General features: G+C 43.4%; 1 protein-coding gene across 1 annotated transcript in view; it reads right to left on the bottom strand.

Annotated features, from left to right (window-relative positions):
* The window catches only part of ARHGAP42 (Rho GTPase activating protein 42), a 205,236-nt gene that overhangs the window by 46,684 nt on the left and 136,035 nt on the right, over nt 1-22,517 (bottom strand). The window contains exons 8-9 of the mRNA XM_048494223.1: nt 13,241-13,370; nt 10,175-10,275 (exon numbers count right to left, since the gene is read on the bottom strand). Coding sequence (XP_048350180.1) covers nt 10,175-10,275; nt 13,241-13,370 — 231 coding nt within the window. The remainder of the gene's footprint in view (nt 1-10,174; nt 10,276-13,240; nt 13,371-22,517) is intronic.

Below are 22,517 nucleotides of genomic sequence, written 5' to 3'. Positions count from 1 at the left end.
GAGTTAAATTCTCTGAAGTCAATGTGTCGATCTTGTTGGGTTGCAGGAACCTCGCTAAAACCACAATGCAGTTATAGAGGTCTGCAGATGACATGGACTCAATGATTCCTCTTGTGGAGAACTGGTATCAGCAGCTCCTTGGGCAGTTTGAGCTTCCTGGAGTTAGGCACTTAGAAAGAACATTCTTTGTTGTGCTTTTTTTTAATGACATTTTGATATTAGGTGTCCATTTTAGGTCATTGAGATATGATGGAGCCTAGAAATTTAAAGGTCTCTACTGTTGATACTGTGTTGTCCTGAGTATTATGAGAGGAGGTAGAGATGGGAGGGTTTCTCCTGAAATCACCACCACCATTTCTACGGTTCTTAAGTGTGTTCAGTTCCTAGATTGTTTCCAGTTGGCACCAACGAGGCAATAGTTGTTTCATTACCTCTCCGATCTGTATCGCGGTTTCATCGTTGTCTCGAATGAGACCAATCACTGTTGTATCATCTGCAAAATTTCAGTATTTACACAACAGATGGATCATTTTGAGATGCAGTCATTGGTATACAGAGAGAAGAGAGAAGTGGTGAAAGTACACAGCCTTGGGGGGCCCCTGTACTCATTTCTTACAAGGTGTCTGATGTAATAATTTTCCTAACGCTTCACCTGCTGTTTCCTGTATCTGTTTAGGAAGCTTGTGATCCACTTACAAATATGCTCAGGTACTGCTAGCTGATTTAGATTTTGGTTAGAAGAATGTCCGGTCTGATAGTATTGAATGCTGAACAAAAGTCAAATTAAAAGAGGACCCTTACGCACTAGGTCTTTGGCGATTCAAGATGCTGCTAGGATATGAGTGCAAAGCCATGAAATTAACAGCATATCATCTGTCGCAATCTAATATTGCTTTCGGGTATGCAAATTCTCGCAAGGTAGGGAATCCAACAGTGGGATCCGTGATGGTTTTCAAATATGGTACATCACTAGCCTTTCTAAAAGTTTTTCGCATGGAAACTACAAAGGATGTTAGAGCAACTGGTCTGTAATGATCGCTCTTCAGATTCCTTGGATGGAAGGCCTCTTGACGGCACTGGGACGATAGTGGAGTGTTTGAAGCTTGGGAAGGAACATATGCTTACATCTCTAGTTGATTTGGTTAAAAGACGTTTGGGTGAAGATGGGGGGCCTGAATTGGACAGCACAGACTTTTAGGCAAAGAAGAGTGTTATCTTGTCTGGGCCTGGTGCTTTTCCAGAGCTTCTGTCTGTGAAATAGATCTTGCTACTTCCTTTTCTAGGAATCACCAGGGTTTGTAAAACCCAATGAAATGGGGCTTAGAGGATTGTAGGGAAGTTTCAGCTATTGTTGGTGCATCTGTGAGTGATAGGAGGTTGTGGAGAAAAGGTGGACTGTAGATTGTTTTTCAAACCTACAGTAGAACACGTTCAGGTCGATCTGCCAATTGCTGATGATTTCCTTCAGACTTGGGAAGGTGGCTTTACTGTAACCGGTGAGATTTTTGAGAGTTTTCCACATGTTTGCTGTTTCGTTTGGTGAAAACTGATTTTTTAGCTTTTCAGAGTAGTTTCTTTTTGCTGCTCTGATCTCCTTTGTTAATACATTTCTGGCCTGATTGTACAGCATTCTATCACCCTTTCTGTAGGCCTCTTCTTTGGAACGACGTAACTGCTTAAGTTTAGCTGTGAACCAAGGTTTGTTGTTACTATATATACGCAAGTTCCTGGTTGGTATAAGGATCTTTGGATCCCTAGGATCCAAGGATCCAAGGATCCTAGGATCTTTGGATCCCTAGGCCAGGGAGGGTTGCTGGGGTGAAGGGAGGGCAGGAGGGCTCATTTGCCCAGGAGGCCACTCGTCGGGCTGAGGGCGGAGCTGAGGACTCCTGGGCTGGAGGGAAGCCCTGTCATCAAAAATCAATTTACATTTAGCATCAGTCTCAGACACTGGAACATGACATGGGACAAATCCTCAATGAATCTATAGTCACAAGAGCAAATTATTTTACTATATGAAATCCCACTGAAGCAGTTTTCTAAAATTGCAAGTGACAGCATATCTAGGCATGCCTTAGTGGAAGTCTTTCTGCACTCATAATTCATTATATTCATTAAATACACTGGAAAAGTCAGGGAAGAAGGAAGTAACGGTCAGTAAAGCTGGGTTGTTTTCATGGTGCCTACTAATCCGTTGAGCAGTCCAGTCAAACAACCTTTGTTTTACTAAAAGTTTGACCACATGGAAGCACAGGTTAGCCCTTAAGTTCAAACTATTAATTGAAACATCTATATAAGTTCTTTCAGGTCTTCAGGGACTATTTAAATTGAAGCCTAGTTTCTCCTACTTTCTTCTTTTCAGAACTTGCCTCCACTCATTTGTTTACATCAATGTTTCCCAAGCTTTTCTTGAACCACTACCCCCTTGGTTCCATAAGCTCTTTCGCCTATCCTTTCCTATAAAAATAATTCGTCAAAATAGTGGTTTGATGCCCCACTAAGTGGCACTAAGGGGTTTGATGCCCCACTAACAATAAATTCAAAACAGAAACAATGAATTGAATATTTATTCAAAATCCAATTAAAACTTTTTAGTTTAATTTATTCAACAAGATTGATGAACTTGATTGAATGATATCAGCTTTAGTCCTTTAGCAAGAATCTCAGAAAACACACTGATTAACTACTTCACTGTTCAGTAAATTCTTAATATGATGGACGAGCTTGATGAAGTGATACCAATTTCCCAATAGTGTTAGGACTTGACAGTTAGATCACCAAAATCTACTTGACAGCTTGGCTGATGCAATACTCTACCTTTCACCTAGTTTCAGTGGGTGATGCAACCATGACTAAGCACATCATGTGTGATTGCATCACTGCACCCTGGATTGGTTGTATGGCTCTCATGTATATGCACAGAACAGCTTGGACTATGCTGCTTTGGTTATCCAGTTGCTGCCGGGCGCTTGCACTCTGTCAGACTGTTTTGTGCTTGGAAACAAGCGAATAAAACCTTCTGTTCTTTGAAGTGAACAACGCCTCGGGTTCCTGCGCTTTTCCTCAACTGCTTCTGCTGTTACTTCACGGACCGCTGCTGGGTGGCTCCTTCTCAGGTTATGGGCCCAGCTCCTACGTGCATACTGCGCTGCAGGAGTAACAGTGAGTGTACTGGGCGTGCTGTGTGACCTTCCAGCTATTGCCATGGCTTCCACTATGTCCTGCTTGCTGTTTGGAGAGGCTGAATGAGCATAACTATGTGGCTTGGAGCCAGAAGATGCAGAGCTATCTCTATTCGCGGAGGACCTGTGAATGTGCCATCTCTACCCCTCCAGCGCCCCGCTACAGTGCCGCTGAGCCGACGCATCGGCAGATGAAAAAAGCACGCGCTGCCTTCATTGTGCTAGCAGTGGAAAACTCACAGTTGGTTTATCTGGCGAGAAGCTGACTGCAGCCACAGCGCATGCTTCAGGCTTTGAAAGGCATCTATCAGCTGCGAGTCGGCTGGGGCAAAGGTCCTCCTCACACAAGACAACTTTTTTTGCCAATCTCAAACTGAGGCCAGGAGGATCTGTGTTTCGAGCATCTGAAGCAGATGCGCGGAATCTGTTTGCACAGCTCGCTGGATCGAGGTTTACAGTTTGGAAGACTCCTTCACAAAGTTTATCTGGTTGCTTTCGCCGTTGGATAAAGCAGCTGGGACCAGTTGGTATGCAGTTTCCAGAGCTGCACGCTGAACTCTACGCTTTGACTTTGGATTACGCCACCAAGCCAAGCCGCTTAGGACCACCAGAAGCAGAGGGACTACCAGCTCGAGAGCACGGGTTGTAGAAATCATCGCAGAGGGATTTTCTCCTGCTGATCTCTGCCGCCCCTTTACTTCCTGTGCTGTGAAAAAAATGTTTTCGCTAGGGAATCCTGGCCATTTTGCACGGGCCTGTACAAATGCAAAAAAAGTGGCGCAGAGAGGAAGAACAAGCCACCTTGGAAAGCTTTCAGGGCTAACAGACAGGAATCACAAGCATCTACTTTCCTGGTGTAACAAGCAAGGAGAAGGACTCCAACTCACTATGGCTCATTGACTCTGCTTCGTTCTGAGCATATAGTGAATAAGGAAAGTCTCCTTACTGACCACACGCATGCGCCAACCTGTTATTGACCACGCTTTGTTTAGCTGATGGCACCAAGCAGCAAAGGTGCAACCACAAGGATCAACATTTGTTCCTGCTCTAAATGGCTCTCTGAGTAATGTATATTTCCTTTGTGCCTTCATTTGAATTTTGTTTGTTAAGCTGCTGTAAGGTGATTTGACAGCTGAGGGTTATGTGGTGAATCTCTAGTGGGCAGACTCCGTTCTTATTAAGAAACAAGGGAGAGTCTGTGCCACGGGTATACTGCAGAATAACCTTTATCAGCTAAATAACAATGCTGTAGGACAAAGTATGGCTAATGCAGTTAACAAACCTATGCGTAATGATGACTGGTATTCATTATATGCACCGTGTGCTAGGACATTACGCCAGTTTCAAAGTGCTAGGAAACATGTCCAGGTTGTGTGGTTTGAAAGCCAAGTCCTGTCCTAATTATCTTGATTGTACCACAGTGCAGTAAGGCCAAAATAAAGGCATTTCCTTCTTACAAGGAAAAGCACCAGACAGTCAGATAGGCCATTTGGTTTAATTCATGCAGACCTTTCTGGACCATTTCAGCCCAGTCAGGGGCATGCAAAGTACCACATGGTTTTGGTGGATGACTATAGCAGGTTCACTCTCCATAGTCTTTTCCTGAAATCCAAAGCTGAGGCTTACCCAAGGTTTAAAGAGTGGGTGGCAATGGTGGAAAGATTCAGTTTTCACATAAAGTGGCTTTGCCTCCAAAACGTGACAGAGGAGGTGGAGTTCCTGGGTTCTGGGTTCCAGAACTGGTTGAGAAAGAAAGGCATTACCGCCACAGAAAGACTCAACCCTTTCTCTCCTTTGGAAAACGGGGTTGCTGAGAGGAAATTTGGGGTCTCTCACATACTATAAAACGCCAGTTTGCTTCTGGATGCCAACATGCCTGAACATTTCTGGGCTGAGGCTGTGAACACTGCCACATACTTGACCAACAGAGTATGGTCTTCTAGTGTGAACCAGACTCCTTATTTTCATGCTATGACCAGAAAGATCCATCTCTGGATCATTTGCATATCTTTGGCAGTTATGCCAATGTGTTGGTACCTGACTTCCAAAGGCGGAAGGGGGATCAGAGGTGGGTGAGATTGAGGTTTCTTGGTTATGAATCTGGGACAAAAGGTTTTCGCTTTGGCACATTCCTATGGAAAGGTTGTGGATCTCTCGGCGCAAACTTTGGAAAAGCATGCAGGATGGGAAACTATCCATGCTAACACAGAGGTTTTGCTACCTTCACTCAGCAATGAAGCAGCAATAGAACTGCCAGGTAGCAAACACAGCCTGCAGCAGCTCTGGTCAACCAACTGCTTCCAGTAGTGGCAAACGCCCGGGCGAAGAAAGCTGAGTAGGGTGGTGGGCTTCAAGATAGTGACACTAGCAGGAGTGAAGAAGATGAGGAACAAATTAAAGTGACTCGTATCTATGATGGGTGTAGAGAAGGGATAGCTCCTGACAGGAATGGGGTTTCTCAAATCGTATATGTTTGTCAAGCAGAGGTATCGGAGCTAAGCTCGTATAAAGTGCTGTTAAAGCTACCGCCGGCTGGAATAGAGCTCTGGCTTGAAGCTATGGCTGAGGAGAGCATAATACCCTTAGTGCAACAACAGGTGTTTACCAAGACCGTTTTGCCAGAAGGAGAGGGAGGCAATTGGGTCAAAGTGGGTGTTTCGGAGGAAAGAGCTGCCAAATGGTACTCAAAGGTATAAAGCAAGGCTTGTCACTCCAGGGGTTTGTACAAGACCCGCTTGCTGAATTATGACCAGACCCATTCTCCTGCGGCACTACTCCGAGTCTTTGAGAGCCATGCTTGCATTAGCTAGTAAGAAAGGCTTTATGGTGAAGCATTATGACTTCCAGTGTGTTTTTTTTAAATGCTAAATTGAAGGAAGCAAATTTTATCTTGCAAAACCTGCACCAGGGTATTATGAAGAAGCAGACCCAAAATACTCGTTTATCTTTTGCATCGCTCTTTGTATGGTTTTAAAACAAGTTGGTGCTAACTGGTATGATGAACTGAACAGTACATTGCTTAAACTGGGGTTTAAGAAGTCTGTTGCTGATGCATGTTTATATATCAGGGGAACTAAAAAGAATCAAGAGGTCAATTCTTCTTTATGTTGATGACATATGCGTGTAAGATCCATACATAACAATTTGACAAATTGTACAAACAACTTCAGTGACATGTATGTTCTAAAGGACTTAGGTTTTCTATCAAACATTACTTGGGTATTGATGTCATATCTACAATTCAAAGCAAGGTTATCTCCTAAGTCAGAAGAACAAAATAAATGAGTTGGTGCCAAAGACTAGATTGTCAAAAGGGTTGCCACAACACTACCGTCCCAGGACTTTCAGAAAGTTAGTGAAAGTGAGGAGTTCAACAATCCTGAACTGTACAAATCTGTTGTAGGTAGTCTCCTACATATATCTAACTGGACACTTCCAGATATAGCGCTATGCTGTTAGTGCTTGCTAAGAAAAGCCAGCAAGCCCAGCACAAACATGATTGGGAGGCAGCAACGCGTGGTTAGGTAATTTAAAAGGAACTGCTGATCATGGTTAATTGATCCAGTCCACGCGAAGCACAGAGTTGCGCATATTGCAGATAGTCTTATCGGCAGACTGTGGTGACAGGAAGTCCTGTACTGGTTTTGTCATTCAGTATGGTGATGTAGCTATCACCTGCGTTCTAGAAAACAGACCACAATCAGCTCGTCCACTTCTGAGGCTGAGTTCTCATGCAGATGTCCCAAACGTGTTCAGGAACTATTTTGCTGAGACACTGCTAACTGAGCAGGGGTGAATCCATAAAGAAGCTTCTATAATCATGTTTCTGATGATTCACAGACCTGCATCGCTGCTAGCAGAGACTGCAAACATGAAAACAAGAACTAAGTACATAGGAGCAAAGTACCAGAATGTTAGAGAGCTAGTACAAGAATGGAACTATTCAACTTGGGTTTGCTGAGACAGAGCGAAATGTTGCTGATGTGTTTACTAAAGCTGTGTCACAGAATAAGCATCAGACAATGTTAGAACAGCTGAAAGTAATAAAGGTGCTGTCATAGTAGTTTTGGGAAGGGGTGTTAGGACTTGACAGTTAGATCACCAAAATCTACTTGACAGCTTGGCTGATGCAATACTCTACCTTTCACCTAGTTTCAGTGGGTGATGCAACCATGACTAAGCACATCATGTGTGATTGCATCACTGCACCCTGATTGGTTGTATGTCTCTATGTATATGCACAGAACAGTTTGGTCTATGCGTGCTTTGGTTATCCAGTTGCTGCGCTGCACTCTGTCAGACTGTTTTGTGCTTTTGGAAACAAGGAATAAAACCCTTCTGTTCTTTGAAGTGAACAATGCCTGGGTTCCTGTGTTTTCTTTTCCTCAACTGCTTCTGCTGTTACCACGACCGCTGCTGGGTGGCTCCTTCTCACTAAGTTCACTTAGTGGAAGTCTTAAATCACCAGAGTCAGTAACCTGGAGTTGATTTCTTTGCTTGGATGACCACACTAAAACAATGTTCTGCAAAATATGATGTTAGAAAGGCCAACAGTTTTTTTACGACTGTAGTGCTGGATAGTGATCAGAAATTACATCCGTATTGAAAACTCTTGACTACTTTTTTAGTAGTAGTCTCAAAACAGCTTACAAACTCCTTTCCTTCCTCTCCCCACAACAGACAGCTTGTGAAGTAGGTGGGGCTGAGAGAGTTCTGAAGAACTGTAACTAGTCCAAGGCCACCCAGCAGGAACGTAGAAGTGGGGAAACAACCCTGGTTCACCAGATTAGAGTCCATTGCTCTTAACCACTACACCACATCGGTTCAGTTCAATGTCATTTTGTAGCTCAGTTAGTTCTTCCTCAACTACCCCAACTCAACTCAGTTCTTCCTCTACTACCCAACTTCCTCATTATATGAAAATGAAATTGGTGCATAATCTGAAATTTTCAATGCAAGATGCTCAAATCACTCAGGCTCATTCCGAACACGCAAAATAATGCACCTTCAAGCTGCTTTCACAACTGTTTTTGCCATTCCGCACAGCTTCAAAGAGCCCTGAAAGCAGCTTGAAAGTGCATTATTCTGCGTGTGCGGAATGAGCCTCAGATATATCTTCATACAGCATATTCAAATGGTCACAAAATCCTGCAGATCATCGTCTTGTATTGCACTTTCCTCTTCTAGCTTAAATAGGCTCAGAAATCGGCATTACTTGTGATAGCCTACATTTCTCTCGAATACAGATAACTGAAATAAATGTTGAGATGACAGATTTTACCTCATTTCCTTGCAACTGCAAATTTGTTTCACTGATCTTTGCAAATATCCCAGATAAATAAGCAATATCATGCCTGAGCTCTTTGAGTTCATAACTGAGCAAAGCATTCATGTCTTCAAAAAACTCCACAACAGGGTCAGAAAGGTCGCAACACAGTTGTCTGTTGACAGCTAACAAACTTCAGTATGAAGCAGCAAATGTTCAAAATCTTCACCATTCTCAACCAGAGCTGACAAACTAGTTGGTCATTGAGAGGATGGGTATTAATTTTATTCACTGCAGTAATGACAGTGTGAAATGGCCTGTGCAGAATATTGCTGAGGTTTTTGCATCCAGATGTTGGTGATGAATAACACAATGAATGGAAAAGATATCTGACACTCTGTTTTTCAATACATCCACAGCAGTGACCTCTCATTGATGGGGCTCCATTATTTGCACAAGCAAGTGTGTTTGTAAGCAGAATTTCCTAGACTTTGAAGAATGCTAAAAACCACAAAATACTAACTCCTTTTTAGTATCTGTTCTTAGCTGCTTTGCAAAAACAACTTAAGCCAAACTTTCATCTTCTATAAAGCCCACATAAATGAGAAGCAAAAATGTATTGACTGGCAAAGCTGACTCATTAAGCTGTAATACAACTTCTGTTGTTCTGTGAAAGCATGGAGTAGTGGTGGACTCTTGCCTTGAAAACCCTATAGAATTGCCATAAATCAGCTGTGATTTGACTGCATTTTACACACATTTGTAAATAAGTGAACAATGCTGGTCAAAGGGCCAACCTCCACACACACCCCACCTGCCCTTTGCCTTTTAGCACCTCCTAGGTAATCATATCCCCAGGGGTTACTATCATAAATTTTGGAAATCACTTCTTCCCCCTCCTCCTTCACTTGGAAAGAAATAGCAGCCACAGCTCTCACTCGGTAGAGCTTCAGGTGGTTTGCGTGCACCAACAGAGATCTGCCACCACCCCCTATTTCCTTCACCATGTAGTTATCAATAGGCAGAAATCAAGAATGGTCCTTCCCATCTTGATTGAACAGAAACTGCCTATTGATAACGACACGGTGAAGGAAATAGGGGGTGACGGCAGATCTCTGTTGGTGGTTTACATCTTTCTTCCTGGAATGGGAAGCTTAAATTAAGATGATGACATTTAACTGATCAATTAAAACATCAATTAAAAAAGCACTTTCCAATTAACCAGGAGGCAGAGGGTTTTTTTTTTTTAAAAAAGTTTGTCATTTTTAATGTAAGTACTTCCAAATTTATAAGTGGTAAATTTCTTCATAGGAGAGAGATTTTTCTTTCTTTCTTACACAAGAAGGAATGCCTGTTCAGACAATATAGCTGCTGTGATAATTTTAACACACCATCTGGACACAAGTCAAATATTTTCCCCTTCAAAACTATTATTTTATTCATATGAACATATTTAGGCTTACCTGATTATTTGATTGATCAGTTTAAGAAATCTCCTTTAATTTTACAGGTTTTAGAGCTACACTAAAATAGTTTTGAATTTGTGCAGTTCTTCTAATATACTACTCACAAATCAACAGACTAGGGGAAAATTCTTACATATTGATATACTCTTATTTACTAGCAACTATTTTCTTGGACAAGGCTGACGAGTAACCTCACCTTTCCAGCAATTTGAAGACATCTTTAGGATTAACACTTATTACTTTCCCCAATTAATACTTACTACTTTCCCCCCAGACTTTGCTTCAGAAATACTCATTGTGAATGCTTTTGTCCCTTTGTCGTAAGTGCAGTAATGTTTTATCCAGGTGAATCCAAGAGGTCCTAAGGGGGGGTGGGGGGGAGAAAGAACATACCTACTCTCAATTTATTACAACAGATACTTCATAAACACATTGTTCAAGACAAAATAAATAAATCATTCTCTTGGACACCTACTATACTCCTAGGTCCCTGGCATTTGTTGTAAATTTGAGGATTCACTCCTTTGGCAAGAATATGCTGTTTTGTGATTGCGTGTATGTATGTGAAAATTTAAACTTTCAAACCTATTTAAGCCACTTCAGATTGTCATTTTCAGCATTAGCATCTAAAAGCTCTGCAATGGCAAAGGATTTACATAAGAAAGCACGCCCTGCTGAATGAGACCAAAGGTTAATCCAGTCCAGTATTTTGTAATCACCCTCCCAAGATGTTTACAAGCAAGACAACAATTCTTCTTTGTTGCTTACCTCCATACTTTGGTGTTCAGGCGATACTAAACGTATAAGCTCCCTCTATGGCTTCTTATTAGGCATAAGGCTATTGACTGACATTGGCACCATCCTTTCTAGACATCTCCTCTAATAACCATCTAAAGCAGTGTATGCTGACAGAGTTCAAGGACATGGTCGTTTTGACAGGGAGAGGGAAATGTTGGTAAATTTGGCCCCCATATATTTGCCAGTCATGACAGGAGGCCAGCAGAAACAACACAGACACTAAACTGTGTACAGCAAATGAGCACTGAGGCGTTACAGAAACATGTATAAATCACCTCACAAGTCTCCCTGTCACCACTTACCATGCAAACAGGCCTCTACTTGCCTTTTTAAACAGAATAAAAGTGAGAGGACAATCCCCAACCTACCTGCTTGTAGAAACCAGGATGTTTTATGCTGGTTTTTGTTTGTTTTTGCTGCCAAGTCACATCTGAGTGATGGTAACTCTCATAGCATTTTCAAGACAAGAGACTTTCATAGGTGATTTGCCATTGCCTGCCTCCAAGTCATACCCCCTGGTATTCCTTTGAGGTCTCCAATCCAAATACTTGCCAGGGTTGAGGCGGAAAACATTCATCTGGCCCAAAGTCATCCAGCAAGTTTCCATGGCAGAGTGGGGATTTGAACCTGGGCTTCCCAGGGTCTAATCCAGTGGTGGCGAACCTTTGGCACTCCAGATGTTATGGACTACAATTCCCATCAGCCCCTTCCAGCATGGCCAATTGGCCATGCTGGGAAGAGAACTGATGAGAATGATCCTCTTTGGAGTGGAGTTCCACAAATAATCAACTTACTTTAGCCATTGTACCAATCTCTCTTGTTAATCACACTATTAGCTATAAAGAGATATTTGTGGTGTACTTCACACTAATTTTTGTCAGCAATGCCGGTTAAATTTTGGGGAGATAAATGTTCCCAGCATCTGGGACCAACTTTTCAACAGTCCACTGTGGAAAACTGAAGACAGGAAGATAATGAATGAAAAAGAGATGCCTTCAATTCTGAAGCAGAGATTATGACTGTCATTTTTTTCCTCCTTGGTCTAAACTAATGATCTTCTAATCCTTTCCTATTCAGCAAGAGCATGTCAAGTTGGCCTTTCACTGGCTAATAAAGCACCACATGTGCCCAGCCATTCATTCTGTTCTTGATCTCCTGTTAATAATGTCCAAGGTAATTTCATCATAATAGGTTTTCCCCCTTTTTTTCCATTAGCTTTTTATTATTATTAACCAGTTGAAGAGCATGAAAGCTGCCCCAACCAATCAGCCGTTGTTACAAAAGAAAAAAAATTACTACATGAAAACAGGATGGGTGGGGGAAAGAGCTTTCTTTCGGCTTTTATGTGTAAACAGAAGCAACAGAACAAATGATTCAGTAGGTGAGAAAGTTAATCATCTCAGACTGTGTTGTCACTGAACACATGATTTTAGAGTCTGAGAATAAAAGCTGTGGAGTCAGTGTCTTTAAGTTGGCTTATATTTTTAGAGTCATTGCACTAAAAGCATCTTCCCAGAAGCACTCTTTTTCACACTCTTGTGTTTTTGTGTCTTGCCATACAACCAAGTCAACACACTGCAAATTCTCCTTGATGCTACCACACATCAACAACTGATTATGTTGGCAAGAGTTATTCTGTGGTAAGCCAACAGGAGGAGGAGGAGGAGGAGGAGGAGGAGGAGGAGGAGGAGGAGGAGGAGGAAGAAGAAGAAGAAGAAGAAGAAGAAGAAGAAGAAGAAGAAGAAGAAGAAGAAGAAGAAGAAGAAGAAGAAGAAGAAGAAGAAGAAGAAGAAGAAGAAGAAGAAGAAGAAGAAGAAGAAGAAGAAGAAGAAGAGGAGGAGGAGGAGGAGGAGGAGGAGGAGGAGTTTGGATTTATACTTCACCTCTCTCTGGTAAGGAGACTCAAGGTAGCTTACAAGCTCCTTTCCCTTCCTCTCCCCACAACACACACTTTGTGAGGCAGGTGGGACTGAGACAGTTTCGAAGAACTGTGACTAGCCCAAGGTCACCCAGCAGGAACATAGGAGTGTGGAAACATATCCAGTCACTGGATAAGCCTTTGCCACTCAGTTGGAGAAGTGGAGAATCAAACCCGGTTCTCCAAATTAGAATTCACCTGCTCTTAATCACTTCACCATGTTGGCTCTCAAGAAGAGACTTGATCTAAGATGCTGGCCCTTCATCTGGCCTGGAAAATGTGTAGCATTCCTATCACATCAATCAGACTGTAATAAAATCTCTGTCCAGGGTATGTTGACTACGTCCATCTTATAAGAAGCTCAGGACAGCATACAGGATTCTTCCCTCCTAGTTTTACCTTCACAACAACACTCAGAGAGAGAGGAAGATAACTGGCCCAAGGTGACCCAATTAGCCTCATTGCTGGGTAAGGATTTGTGTCCAGACCTAGCCCAACATTCTCTAATTGCTACATCATGCTAGCTCTAAAACTAATAAGAAAAGAGACAATGTCTGGTCTGAACCTTCACTGTACAGTGTGACCCTGATGGGCCCAAAATCCTACTCACGTTTCTCTTGAACGTAGAGGTAGCCTTCCATTGTCCACTGGCTCGGCGGCCTGTAATCTTGGCTGGCTGATTTCATTCTCTGCATCAGTCGTTCGACTTCCTGCCTGGTGCTTTCAAAATTATTCCGTGTCTAAGAAGCAAGACCAAGAACGGTCAAGAAGATAAATCAAAGGTAAGCCTATGAAAATAACAATTGAAAAAATACCTGAGTCATTTTTGTTGGGGGTTGATGGGGGGAGGGTATCCTTGATCAATACAGAACACTTTTTATGTATATGATAACTGCAGTAAGGATTTTATATGCATACAAATGAAGGGACAATGAAATTCCAACAAAACAAGATTGGATTTAAAAGTCACAGAATAAGCAGAGATGACAAGGCTGACAGTGTTTACAACAGACAAGAATATGGACAATTTCCTTAAAGATTCGAAACCCTTTGCAGACGACTTATTGCCAGCATGTACAAATAGAGAAAAAGTGGCAGGATTCAAGATTGAATCAAGATTCAGGATTGAAATGAAAACAGCGTATTGAACTAAAGTAGTTTCATAAGAAGGACTAAAAGTGGGAGAAAATGCAGATATTAATTAAATATCTATTGTTCAGCCCTGCCTAGGACAGATCCTCCCTGTTGGTTTTCCTATCAGCCAGCCAGCAAGCAGAAGTCGACCTGGTGAGCTGCTGCCTGCTGCCCATGGGAAGGAGTGAGAGTCCTTTCCAACCCATCCCATTGGAAACACTTACAGGGCTTGGGGTCTGTCAGCTACAACAGAAGTTCCCCCAGCAGCCCAAGGCAGCCGTTGTGGGCCTGTTTGGGGACTATCTGGAGAGGGTTATGCTGGAGCAGACTCTATGTTAGTTCATTATATTTTAGTTTTTGTAGTTGTGGGATCTGTAATTTGGGAGTTAGCTGGTATATTTAATTAACTGTTCCATGTTTTATTGTTTGCTGCATTAATTTTTTTGGTTGTACACCGCCCTGAGTCCTCTTGGGAATTGGGCAGGATAAAAATGTGAAAATAAATTAAATAAATAAAAGCACGAAGCTAGATTTGCATCTGGATCCACATACATCCTTACACACATATGTGGTGATTTCCAGCTCACAGTAGGGCAGGAGGGAGGAAATGTGTGTTGGCACAGAAGACAACTCAGCAAACAACGGTTACTGTTTTCGGTTTTGGTCTTCTGCACAGTCCCACATTGGGAGAATAACCGGATGGAGAGTGTGGAGCTCTCAGTCAAATAGTGAATGCAGCACTGCTTTTCCCATTGCTGCATCTTGTAGAGTAGAGTTGATGAAAATGAGAGTGGAGGCTGAGCAACTGAGGCTGAAGAACTGATGTCTGTGCAAATGAAGGCTGTCTTCCCAGATCTGGTGAATCAGGCAGCTTGCTCTCAGAACCAGAAAAGTCTGCGTCCAGGAAGTGAGGGAACAGAGTGCAAGGAATGGGAGATGGTACTTCCTCCAGCATGATTGGTTCTGAGAAGTCAGGAAATGAAAGGGGCCTCCTTGGTCTCATGAGGAGGCAATGAACCTTTGTCCCCATGTTTGGACTTAGCTTTAGCCTTCTTTACTGGAGGTTCCAATGAACTGAATCTGAACACTGTCAGATCCAGCAATCAGGAACAACGCTTGTGATATTCGGGGTCAGAAATGAACAAGTCAGTGCCCCTGACTCACCTTTAGGTAATCATCCACACATAGCCATTGACTTTGAGGGCAGCTTATCTAAACAGGCTAAGGAATGCTCTTGTAGAGCAGCTTTGAGGTGCGAAGCCCTTTCAGAGCGGGATTTAGGCATGAACTGGTAGCAATGGTGGCAAGCTCCAATATCATGAGAATCAACCAAGCAAATAAGGCAGAGGGCATGGTCATCTATCTGGGTTACCTTAGACCAGGGGTAGGGAACCTGCGGCTCTCCAGATGTTCAGGAACTACAATTCCCATCAGCCCCTACCAGCATGGCCAATTGGCCATGCTGACAGAGGCTGATGGGAATTGTAGTTCCTGAACATCTGGAGAGCCGCAGGTTCCCTACCCCTGCCTTAGACTCACACTGAAGACACTTCTTGAGTAATGATTTCTGGACTGTGATAGGAGAAAACACAGAACAAGAGGGAGCCTTGACCAAAGAAGAAACAACGACGTGAAGAGCAAAAGTAGAGCAAAGCTCACAGATTGATGGCAAAAGAAGAACAAATGGAATGGGGAATCTTCCTCCTTCAGAATGCACTGTTTTGGTGGGAAAAGGCCACACTTGAAAGCTGGGGTGGGGATTAAGCACCCTCCTTTCACTCCACTTTCAGCAGTGTCATAGTGGTCATAGCAGCAGTGGCGTAGTGGTTAAGAGAAGGTGCATTCTAATCTGGAGGAACTGGGTTTGATTCCCCGCTCTGCCGCTTGAGCTGTGGAGGCTTATCTGAGGAATTCAGATTAGCTTGTGCACTCCAACACACGCCAGCTGGGTGACCTTGGGCTATTCACAGTTCATCTGAGCTCTCTCAGCCCCACCTACCTCACAGGGTGTTTGTTGTGAGGGAGGAAGGGAAAGGAGAGAAAGGGGAGATATAAATACAACTCCCCTCCTCCTCCTCAGAAGCCAGACAATTCTCTCTGTTGGCAGGCGTGCAGGTGTGAAGTACCAGTGTAGGACTGCACTGGAAACTGAACACGAACAGCAGCACATGAGAGATTTATGTGTGTGTTATGCTTTGTCAAGACACTTTTGACTTATGGTGACTCTATGAATTAATGGCCTCCAGAACATCCTATCACTGACAGACTTGATCAGGTCTTGCAAACTGAGGGTCATGGTTTCCTTCACCCAGTCAGTCTTGTGTTAACTGTTCCTCTTTTCCTAGTGCCTTTGATTTTTCCTAACATTATTGTCTTTTCCAGGGAATTCTATCTATATATATAAAAGACTAACAGTGACTTTGTTAGTCATGATCTAACGCCGAAACGGCTGGACGGATCGCCCCCAAATTTTCACATGACGTCCCTCCCTGTTGCGGGCAGGTAATTGGACCTTCAAATCCCTGAAAGTCCATATCTGAGCCAGGTAAAATGTCTTTTTCCTGGAGCACCAGGCCATGAAGCTGGCTGTGTTCAACTGTCACTCTTAGAATGTTCGTGCAGCATGTCCTGTGGCCTGAGCTGGTTGGTATGCCCTATAGAATGTTGACGCGCAGATGGGCAGAGATGAGCAGTGAAAACAGTAAATAGGTAACACTGTTAGGTAATACGAGTGGAAGTGAAACACGTACACACTTTGCTGTGTGAGATGTCAGGTGGGGTCCCCCCCACACACATGCAGGTAACTTTCACTCTCTGTGCCTCACCCACTGCTACCACACAACACACATACTCTCATACACATCATCAGCTCATCCTCACACACCTCACTCTGCCCTCCGTCACATCCAACCACCACTTACCCACTTCCTCACCCATATTCGCCACAGCTCTCTTTTATTGAAAGCAAGCTGTAATTTGCCTTTTTCTTCTAAGAAAATCCACGGGGTGAAATGAACCAATACCTACTGGCTCTTGCTTCTTTGCACATGGCCCTTTAAGAACCCAGGGAGCTGGCCTCAATCTGACCGCCTCACCACCCTGCCTCTGCTGCCTGACTGGGATAGCCTCCTTGCCCCAGTTCTGCCTTACCCAAGCTAGGACTGTGCATGTCAACCAGTCTCATGGACCAAGGCGGGATTTACACTCTGGACAGTCTCCGCTTGTGGAATGGAAAGGGTTACCTTGGCAATACTAAAAAACAACAAGACACCACCATATAACAAATGTGAATTGAAAAGGGAAAGAGGGATTCCATTTGACCACCCCAAAAGGCTATTCTGGGGATCATTGGACCTGTACGGACATCAGTGTGGGTTGCGGACTGTGATGAGAAGGTCAATTGCCACAGCAACGCGTGGCCGGGCCCTGCTAGTCTTCTATAAGTTACATATAACCACAAACAGAGATTAAACAAATCCACTGTTTGAAATTTTATCAAATTACTAAAAGCTAGTGTAAAAACAAAATGGTGCATGGAACCAGGCAGAAAATTGGAGCTTCTATAAAAATTCCATATTTTCTTTTTTATATATTCCAGAAGAAAACCGGTGACCCTTCTGTGAGGAACTGACATTAACAGTCACAAAATTATATTTTCTTTTTTTCCCCCTGGCATCCTACATCCAACAGAAATAATAGGATATCCCCCCTCCCCACAAATAGCTTGTGTCATGTTCAATAAAAGTTCCAAGTTTGGTCATTAGTATGACTAGTGGTTGAAGTGTTGGACTAGGAAACCCAGATTTGAATCTCCACTCATCCATGGCAACTTGCTGGGCCCCCTCCCGCACATGCAGAATAATGCACTTTCAATCCACTTTCACAATTGTTTGCAAGTAGATTTTGCTATTAGTTCCTTCCGCACATGCAGAATAATGCACTTTCAATCCACTTTCACAATTGTTTGTAAGTGGATTTTGCTATTTTGCACAGTAAAATCCAACTGCAAAGTGCATTCAAAGTGGACTGAAAGTGCAGTATTCTGCATGTGCAGAAGGGGCCTAGGTGACCTTAGGCCGTTTCTGCACGGCGGCAGAAACGGCTGGGTTGGCGCATTTCGCGCCGACCTGAAGATGCTGGGACTGTCCGCACGGACGGTCCCGGGAAAGAAGCGGGACGCCGGGCGCCCGTGGAAGCGCCGGCGCCCAGCCGACCTACAGGCGTTTCCCTGGGCCTCCGGCACATGCGCCCGAGGCCTGGGGACACGCCCCTGGCCCCGCATGCCTGCTCCAGTGCGGTGCAGGCCTAGGGGGGCGTGTCCCCAGGCTCTCGGCGACGCGCCAGAGGCCCAGGGACAAGGAATAAGTGCCGGGTGCGGAAGCGGCGTGAAGTCGCATATTTACCGTTCGGCTTCGGCAGCGGCTTCATGGCCGGCGTATTCCCAAAGAAGAACGCTTCCCAGCGTTCTGGGAGATACGCCGGCTCGCAGGACCAGCCGGGCGGCGCGAGGGCTGTGGCGGCTCGCGCTGCAGCTGCATGCCCGTCGCGAGATGAAGCGGCCTGGAGACGGCGTTTTTACCGTCTCCAGGCCGTCATTTTCTGCCCGTGTGGAAACGGCCTTGGACGGTTACATGCTCTAACCCTAAATCTGGGCAAGTATTTCGATATGAGACTTCTAAAGCACACCAGGGTTGCAACACGGAGGCAGGCAATAGAAAACCACCTCTGAACATCTCTTGCCTTAAAAGCCTTACGGGGTTGCCAAAAGTCAGCTGTGATTTGATGACACAAAAAAATGACTTACGGAGGGGTCTAACCCTCATCGTATTAGTAAAGAATGCTCTTTGTTTGGGCAAGTGTTAGAAAGGATCAATCAAAACACTCACAACTATAATCACCCAGCAAGATAGAGCTAACTCTTTCAAACTGCAACAAACTTGACACAATCCAGGAAAACTCTCTTATCTTACTTAGCTGACAGAATAAATTTTTTAGACCCAAGTCCAACTACTGACATGCTAGGAAAATAGTCACTTTCATTTTCCTTATATGTGCATTAAGAAGAGAATGTGAAAAATATAATTTAGGAAGCTATACGCTATCACTCAGCCATTTTCCTCTATGAAATGCTGTGTGACAAACTCCACATTTTATGGGGCTTTTCCAGAGGTCAAGATGTTGACTAATCTACTCTTTTAACGTCTCATAACATTGGACATACTTAGAAATAAACTGAGACGCAGACAAAACAACATGAGTGAAATGGCTTCATGGATCTCTGAAGCCTCAATCATTCTTATTGGCTAGGATTAACAGTGCAATTCACCAGGGAAGGGAGGGGCAAAACAGCTATGGAGCTGGTGAGACCCTAGCTTCATTGCCAGTTCACATAAGTGGGACTTACACCACCAGACGGGCAACTTACACCAGTGCTAGGAAGCCCCATGACTCTGTGTCACCCAGGTGCCATTGCAGCTGCTCTGCTGGTGCTCCTCTGCCTCAGAAGCCCACACTGATGCTGACAGAGTGTTCTTGGGGGTAGAGCTGACTTTAGTCAGGATCCACAGGACTTCCATCTCAGGAATGCCCTCTTTTGCTAGCAGCGACTTACACCAGCAAAAAGCCAGGCGCAGACCATTGGGTTGCATAGGGCTCTTCTGGTGTGAAAAGTAGGTTTCTGGTTCATTGCACTTTTCTGCACTGCCAGGAATCTCAGTAGAGATGGAGTGCCTGTGCCAACCCCACCTAGTGCATTGGGCTGCCAAGCTTAGGCACCAATGTATGCATTAAAGAAAAGGATAATGTACTTGAGAAGTCATGGCATTATCTCAAACTTGTCCAGTGGCGTCAAAGGCTTTCGCGGCTGGATTCAATTGGTTGTGGTGGGTTTTCCGGGCTATGTGGCCGTGATCTGTAACAGTCTTCCCTCTGTGATACACCTCTGAAGATGCCAGCCACAGATGCAGGCAGAATGTTAGGAACAAGATCCACCAGACCACGGCCACACAGCCCGGAAAACCCACCACAACCAGTTGTTCAGCGGCCTTTTTGAGTATTTTATTCATTTATTTATTGTGCTAGCATGATGCTAAAACAAATGACCAAAAACAGATCATTCTGGTATTCTGAAAAATAATATCTATCGTGGAGGAACAAATATTGCTCAAAAGTATTAAGGTCGATAGTGTTTTGTGGAAGTTTTGTGAAACTCTGAATTGAAAAAATCAAACTGAAGAGATGGATCCTGATCCCTGATCAGGTGGAAAGGTGGCAGAAATGGATCTTTCATTTCATTCCCCAGCAGTAACAACCCCCCTCCCCCCCACATACACACTGTGACATGTGAAAAAGCGCTAGCACGAGTTGGGACGGGGATAGCGCTTGCAAACAAAATGCTGTGCATTTAAGTAGGTTGCAATGAGGTGGAAAATCAGATGAAGTAACTTTTTATCCTTCTTCCATCAGCAGAATGTCTGAGTGACAAGACCCAATCTTTGTAGTTGCAACACTTGAATTAATGATATTTCTGTTCCAGACTGAAAGCGCAGTGGATTTGTCAAAACCACAGCAGATTTAACTTACGCCTGCCAAAGAATCCTCAGAGCAGCGTCTGAAGCTGGAAGAACACAGTCCAAGCCAAACTTCACTTAAAAAATATTCAGCATCAAGTACAGACAACTCAAGGAGGTCAAAATTGGCATTGGAAGATCAAATAATACAACACTGGTGATCTAAAGAGCATACGGTAGTGACAAAGGGCAAGCTGGAAACTACCAGCTTAAATCTCTCTGCCACAATCTCACGTGATGTTTACAGTCTCTCAAGGAAAACTTGTTTGCTCAGTGCTATTTCTGAACTTATAAAATCTACCAGGCCCTGCTACAGTTATGAAAGGCAACAGTACAGAACAGCAGTGCGTTGCAGAAAATCAAAAGCAACAGTGACCTCTGGTGCTTCTCTCAAAGGGAAACTTGTAACAATCCAAATGCGCTGTTCCTTTCTTGTTCTTTGCTATTTGCCTCTTCAAAGCCCTTTGTAACCTTCAGATGTGTCTCACTTAAGGTGTGTCAGTAAAAATAATGCAAACAGAGTTTCCTCCAGGTAGTTTTTTTATTTACTAAAACCTTGCACTCCTAGGGAGGTATTAAAAATGACAATGCCACAACTTTTCCTTCAGACGTTGATGATGTATGTTCAATACCAGCTGCCGGGGTCAAAACTTCAAAACCTCTCATCTGTTGCCTGTTCAGCAAGAAACATTCAAAGGGAAGGTCTCAGCATGACCATGCTTGCATGGTTCCAATATTTTCCTCCTAAATTGGAGCCCTGGCCACTTATTCACATTCAGTCTCTGAAGCCCTTGCAAGACCTCATCTGAATCAACCTTTCGCTTCACACACTTTTTAATGGGACACCAGTCCCATATGCATCAATGTGATTTCAAGAGAGAAAACCAACAAACCAACCAGGTTGCAGTACTGGGAGAAGAATAGAGTTTTCAAAAAACAAGTCCCTAGTATTTACAGCTACAGAAGTGCAATTAAGTAGGGGGCACAATTCCTTCAAACATCAGAGAAAACCAAAGGGTGGCTAGTTGGTTTTTTAAAAAAAATATTATAGCTGGCTCTCCAGTGTTCATCACAGATTCTTGCTCTTCTCTGTGCCTAGCAAAATCTAACATCAGTATTAATTAGGTAGTAAATATTTAAGAATTATATGCCATTAAAGGTTAAAATAAATAAAATATTTAAGAATATACTGCAAAAAGTTAAAAAAATCTTTAATGCTTGCTGTGTCAAAGTAATCTACACATGTTGCAGAATCAGATTAGCTGAATGCTGAATTTTATCTATTTATTTTTGTAGTGAGGTGTGACAGCTTCCTCAGAGTTGTGATAAAATCCAAGTCACCAGAAATGAATGGAGGGCAGCATATAGGTAACATGTTGTGTGACAAACAGCACATCTGTATAATTTACTCATATATGTTTGTTTGTTTGTTTAACTGAGGGGCACAAGTTTTACTATTTTAAGTTTAAAGATGTTAATCCAACCACTAGATTTCACAAGGCTTTTTTTAAGGGGGGGGGGGGGAGAGAAGAAGACATCTAAAGGGTAAAATTGTTTTGCACTGACACTTGAACCTGTCTGCCCATTTCTACCCACCCTTCATCCCAGGAGTACAAGCCAGAACAGACAGGCACTGTACCCTGCACATGTTCCTCAGAACAACCCTGTGAGGTAGGTTAGGCAAAAAGAGAGAGAGAACAGTTCTGGTCGCCACATCTCAAAAAGGATATCGAAGTGACAGAAAAAGTGCAGAGAAGGGCAATGAGGATGATTGAGGAATTGGAGCACCTTTCTTATGAGGAGAGGCTGCAGTGTTTGGGACTTTAGTTTGGAGAGGAGACGTCTGAGGGGGGATATGAGTGAAGTCTATAAAATTATGCACGGGGTAGAAAATGTTGACAGAGAGACATTTTTCTCTTTCTCACAATACTAGAACCAGGGGACATACATTGAAAATACTGGGGGGAAGAATTAGGACTAATAAAAGGAAACATTTTTTCACGCAACTTGTGATTGGTATTTGGAATATGCTGCCATAGGAGGTGGTGATGACCACTAACCTGGATAGCTTTAAAAAGGGCTTGGACAGATTTAAGGAGGAGAAGTCAATCTATGACTACCAATCTTGATCCTCCTTGATCTCAGATTGCAAATGCTTGAGCAGACCAGGTGCTTGGGAGCAGC

This window comes from Sphaerodactylus townsendi, linkage group LG04 (genome assembly GCF_021028975.2).
Source record: "Sphaerodactylus townsendi isolate TG3544 linkage group LG04, MPM_Stown_v2.3, whole genome shotgun sequence".
In the NCBI taxonomy this organism is placed as follows: Eukaryota; Metazoa; Chordata; class Lepidosauria; order Squamata; family Sphaerodactylidae; genus Sphaerodactylus; species Sphaerodactylus townsendi.
The sequence above is the reverse complement of the archived record's forward strand: the minus strand, read 5'-3'. Positions and strand labels throughout refer to the sequence as shown.